This window comes from Dendrobates tinctorius, unplaced genomic scaffold (genome assembly GCF_039654945.1).
Source record: "Dendrobates tinctorius isolate UK_male_01 unplaced genomic scaffold, ASM3965494v1 ptg000016l, whole genome shotgun sequence".
NCBI lineage: Eukaryota > Metazoa > Chordata > Amphibia > Anura > Dendrobatidae > Dendrobates > Dendrobates tinctorius.
The window spans coordinates 374685-380684 of NW_027361684.1; the positions used below are offsets into that span (position 1 = coordinate 374685).

At 42.7% G+C, this 6000-nt stretch overlaps 1 protein-coding gene across 1 annotated transcript in view; it reads left to right on the forward strand.

Moving 5' to 3' along the window:
* The window catches only part of LNP1 (leukemia NUP98 fusion partner 1), a 64044-nt gene extending 60086 nt beyond the window's left edge, over positions 1–3958 (forward strand). Inside the window, exons 4-5 of the mRNA XM_073564738.1 lie at positions 1239–1331; positions 3622–3958. Of these exons, the coding sequence (XP_073420839.1) occupies positions 1239–1331; positions 3622–3729 (201 nt within the window). The 3' untranslated portion in view covers positions 3730–3958. The remainder of the gene's footprint in view (positions 1–1238; positions 1332–3621) is intronic.
* The last annotated feature ends 2042 nt before the right edge of the window (positions 3959–6000 follow it).

Here is a 6000-nt window from a genome sequence, read left to right on the forward strand (position 1 = left end):
GAAGATTTGTGCTTTATTGATTGAAATCTCTGCTCTGGTATTTATATGAGTCCAGGGGGTGGTTCTACTGTATGCAGAGATAGCTGTCAATCACTAAATAGTACCTCCCACTGGACTCCTATACATACAAACATCGGGGATTTCAATGAACAAAATACAAGTGTCACTGAAACTTTTTCCAAACAAATGTATATTATTCTACTGCTTCTCCTTCTCTACACCGTGTTGTCCACAGATCAGACTTGATGTACAAAGTTCCTTTTAGAACCTAAACAGAATGACGGCTTCGTACCAATACTGCGACGACCACACTTCGCATTCTTGTTGAAGTCTAAGTCCTCTGTAATGTCTTGTTGCTTTCTATGTGAATCACTAACAGTTTTATGTTTGCATGCTTTTGTTTGCCTTTTTCTAACAATCAGTTTTACCAATGTTCGGCCTCCTGAGCAGTGCACGTCTGAGCAGTTTTTTGGGGCTATCCATGAATATGTCAGGACCTGGAACCCTATCCACCTACAGGGAATTTAGTGTTCTACAAACCATACACATTTTTACTAGATTTTGTATACACTTTAAAGGACCACTCCAGCATTTTCTTTTTATTGCAACACTGGAGTGGTGCAAAGAAACTAAGTTCCCTGTCCTTAATCTTATACTTACCACCTGCTATCTTCAGCTGTTCCTGACATCGCACCTGTAGCTCTTGCGCAGTTGCTGAAGATGGCAGCTATAGTGAGTATAAGACTAGGCTTACATAACTTAGATTAGTAGCACCACTCCAGTGCTGAAATAAAATAAAACCACTGGAGTGGTGCTTTAAGACAAAGTAGAGCGAGTAATTGTCCTTGGGCGGATAACACATAGGACCCACCGTTCCTTCCCTAGACCGCTGCTATCACTCAAACCTTTCATCTCCTATTAATTTGGGCATCCTGCGTAACGCCAAGTGGGTTTATTAAAGTGATAAGACCCAAGAATAAACACATAAAAATAGTAAACATTAATTCAAATTCATCCCACCCTTAGGAGAATAAATGGGTCTCCCAGTATCCTTAATTAAAAGGCTGATTTATTAAAACTCGCCATCACTAATTTAGAACTGGGCTGTCATCCAGGACCCAAGTATTGTAACCTCAGGCCGTTGCGTGTCATCTCTGATTCGTGCGTCCATGACCTTGTAAAGCAGATGCAGGATGGGCATAGTAATTATAATGATAATGATTTGTTTTCCTTTGAAGGCTGAAGATGAGGACCCCTGTGTCATCTGCCACGACGACCTTCACACTGACAGCATCTGGGAACTGCATTGCTCCCATAGATTCCATAAGGAGGTATGAAAATGGTCAACTTTATACATTTCCTAACCACAATGGAGATCTTCTACTTAGATTTATGTTACGGAGAACGTATACGTTCAGCTAACTCTGCACCGTAATACTTGTGATTTTATCATTCCATGCACTGCTAATGACCCAATTGGGCATTAGGAAAATGAAAATAAGATGCTCTTATATAAAAGGATTTTCCGCTATTATAACATTGATGACCTATACTTTCGGTAGATTGGTGGAACACCCCAACCGACTGTACGAAGAGGACCACCGCAGCTCCATCATACAGTTTAGCAACCCCTGCTGGAGTTGGCAGTGGCTGTTCAGTAGGGGTTCAGGGTATCAGCCCCCCCCACCTAAAATTAGCCCTGTCAAATAATATTGACCTGTCCTAAATATAGGTCATCAATATCATATTAGTGGAAAACCCCTTTAAGTCAGAAAAGATAGCTTTAAGTCAGAAAAGATACCTTCAGAAAAGTTTCATGGAGGGACATAGAGAGGATGGAGCTAGGTGGAGTGGGAAAGGGACTGTGAGTTGCCAGGAGTGATTTTATAGATAACTAGCTGAAGAGCCCGGCACTGCCTGGTCATAGTAACTAACTGTGGTTAGTTATAGCAAATTATAATTATCCTCCATCCCATAGTCCCGTGCCCATATACCCATCATACATATCCTCCATCCCATAGTCGAGTGCCCATATACCCATCATACATATCCACGATCCCATAGGCCCGTGCCCATATACCCATCATACATATTCTCCATCCCATAGTCGAGTGCCCATATACCCATCACACATCCTCCACCCCATAGTCCCATGCCCATATACCCATCACACATCCTCCATCCCATAGGCCCGTGCCCATATACCCATCATACATATTCTCCATCCCATAGTCGAATGCCCATATACCCATCACACATCCTCCACCCCATAGTCCCATGTCCATATACCCATCACACATCCTCCATCCCATAGTCCCATGCCCATATACCCATCATGCATATACTCCATCCCATAGTCCCATGCCCATATACCCATCATACATATTTGCCATCCCACAGTCGAGTGCCCATATACCCATCACACATCCTTCATCTCATAGTCCCATGCCCATATACCCATCATACATATCCGCCATCCCATAGTCCTGTGCCCATATACCCGTCATACATATCCTCCATCCCTTAGTCCAGTGCCCATATACTCATCACACATCCTCCATCCCATAGTCCCGTGCCCATATACCCATTATGACATCATCATCACCATGGCAACCGTTATGACATAAACGTCCCCATTGCAACCTATGATGAATCAGCGTCGCCACGGCAGCCATTGTGACAGCATAATGAAGGGCGGGGCTTGATGCGCACACACTTTTTCCCCATTATGTAGATAGGGGCAAAATTGTTTGGTGAATTGGAATGCGCGGGGTTAAAATTTCGCCTCACAACATAGCTTAGGACGCTCTCGGGGTCCAGACACGTGACTGTGCCAAATTTTGTGGCTGTAGCTGCGACGGTGCGGATGCCTATCCCGGACATACACACATACATACACACATAGATACATACATACACACACTTGAGCTTTATATATTAGATGCTGTCATCGTGTAATTAATAGGAAGTCAGAAACTGACTTCCTGTCTACACCAGTATGTACTGGACTAGTGGTCAGACTTGACATTACAGTTGTCTTATATGGAAAAAAAAGAAAAAACGTATGGGAGCAAGTGAGCTGAGATGAGCTGTAGCTTGTGTTTAAAAATTCCAAACTGCGCTGAATTCACTTTCCCTGGGTCCACTGGCAAGCGTCCACTCCTACTCCTGGTGTCTAGCAGCAGCCAATCAGTGAGCTCAGCTTTTCGCCTACACTGGATTGCCCCTCTCAGAGCCGCTAGGCTCACTGATTGGCTGGGCTGTCAAGATGATGCCTGTACCTCATCCAATGCTACATACCGGGAGCTGGGGACCCGGGGAAGGCGAGTACAGCTTTGTTTTCAAAACAAAATGCAGAGATGAATGAATTATATTTGAAATTGAACACCCCCTTTAAGACCAGGCATACCTCTAGGGGCCACAGTTATATCAGTCACACTCAGGTGCAGGCGTCTAAGCGTGTGGCAAAAGATTTTCTTTTAGATAAGATGCCGTCCATATTAACAATCCAGTGTTCTTACTTCTGCTATCCTGCCGTGAACATTGGGGTTAGGTTCTCAGTAACAAAATTACCTTTCAGAAATGTATTATGACTTTTCCTGAACTGTTTCTCCTCCACAGTGTATAGAAAAATGGCTGGGCAAGAAGCAGACGTGTCCCACGTGTCGAGTGCAGGTCATCAGATCCAAGCCTTTTTTCTTATCTTTTTCTCGGATGAAAGTTCCATGAAGAATGAACCTATAAATCTCTTTTCTACAGCTGCAAAGGACTTACAGTGCCTGAAACCGGCTTTTGCCATTTACAGGTGCTCAGCAAGCTGATTTTTTTTTTTTATTTAGATTCTTATTTTTACAGATATTTACATTTTGTGGTACAGAATATTTTAGAATTTTACATTTCAGCTCTAGCTTTTTTTTTATCATGCAGCTGCGCTGTAAATAAAGTTACGTATTTGGTATTCTATTGTTTTTTTTTGTTGTTTGTTGTGACGCTTGTAAACGTCACTTCTGGTGGACAAGTCATGGACCAGGGGAGTCAAGAGGTCCAGGGTCAGAGAGGCAAGACAAAAGCGTAAACAGCTCACAGTCTGAGGTAAGAATCTTGGGGAGATGGAGCAGACAAAGGGGCTAGGCAAACGGATGGTCAATGGCAACGTCCAAGGTCGGGCATCAAGAGATCAGAATAGCGTAACAGTAGAGAACAAGTTACACACAGCATCGAGCTAAAGCAATGACTGGCAATGATCTAACCATTCTCAGCTAACTAAATAGCCAGGCAATCATTCAGAATGGGAGACACCTGAATAACACCCAGCAGGCCTGACCTAAATAGGTGGCTGGGGTGTCAATCCCAATACTGACAACCCAGAATGCCCCTACCACTGATTGGGGAGCTGGGCTGTGATTCACAATAAGGACAGCCCAACATGTACCTGCATTCTATAGAGCAGCAGATATAACACTCACTGCGTCCCTAGGACCTTGTGAATGGCAGGACAGTAAAATTTGTTATCTGTAATGTAAAATCAAGGTGACCTCAATGGGAAAATCAAGCATGACATTTATGCCACATTTGTTTTTTAAATATAAAACAAAGTAAATTTTCCAATAGTTTAAACAGGTTTCAAAAAGTCTAAGTTAAAATGTTCCCTATGGAGAACTGTATCTCTCCATGGTAACAGACTACAAAAACCCTGTGTAGTCTGATCTCACAGTCAATTGGCCTCTGTCAGTCCACTATTTCTTACTACCATACAAATATATGTTAGTTCATGGTGGGGAACAAATCGTAGCCTGTATGACTGCAGGATCAGACTGCACATGTATTTTTGTAAAAACGGGATTGATCACATAACTGTGCGTAGGATGGGATTGATCACATATCTGTGCGTAGGACGGGACTGATCACATAGCTCTGCGTAGGATGGGATTGATCACATAGCTCTGCGTAGGATGGGATTGATCACATAGCTCTGCGTAGGATGGGATTGATCACATAGCTCTGCGTAGGATGGGATTGATCACATAGCTCTGCGTAGGATGGGATTGATTACATAGCTCTGCGTAGGACGGGATTGATCACATAGCTCTGCGTAGGAGCTGTAGACACGGAATATAATTCAGACCAAGTGCACTGTTGCTTCTTTTCATATTTTAGATGCATTAGAAGCATAGATTGTGTTCACATTTGCATTGGAGGCTTCATTAGATTCTATTGATGGAAAGCAGTATTATTGTTTCCTTTCCAAACTGACAAACACCATGATGAAAGCCTTTCGGAGGCCATTATAAGTTATTAGTGTCTGTGATGTGATGGATCTGATTTTTCTTCTTATTCATGCAAAACATAAATGCAGAAGTCAAATTTAAAGGCAGATTTAAAATGCCTTGTAAAAGCCTTTTCTTTGCATTTTGAAACGGCAAACAATTTTGTTTGGGACATAGTGATCCAAATGATGTAAGTCTATTCAGTCCTGCACATCAATATGTCGCCCCCTCCAAAGCGCTGCCTATATGCTACCTCTTCTTGACCCCACGGAATCTGCTTCATTCTGATGAAGGTCCAGATATATGATTGAAAAGTTAATACCCTGGATTTATTGGATTGCATGAATAAATATTCCTTTTTACATTTCATCCATTTGAGTGTTGAGTTTTCATCTACCTATTGTTACGGATTGGAACCCTACTTGGGCACTGACCCATCTCTTCGGAGAGCCGTATACCATTTCCTGCCATGTAAGTCCATTTTTAGTTCTGGATTTGTATCTTAGCTGCAAAAAGGAGGCCAAGCATATACAGTATGATAACTGTTGTAAAATGATGGTCATATTATTTATATTTATGGACTTTTCTGCTCCATACACTGTTTATGTCATGACTCTGTTGTCAGGTGTCCCAGGACCAGGGTTTCCTTCCCTGTCCCTAATGCTAGGGGCGCCCTAGCTGGCTCTGTTCCCCAGATTACTTCTGATGATGAAGACACTGGGGCCACGTACCT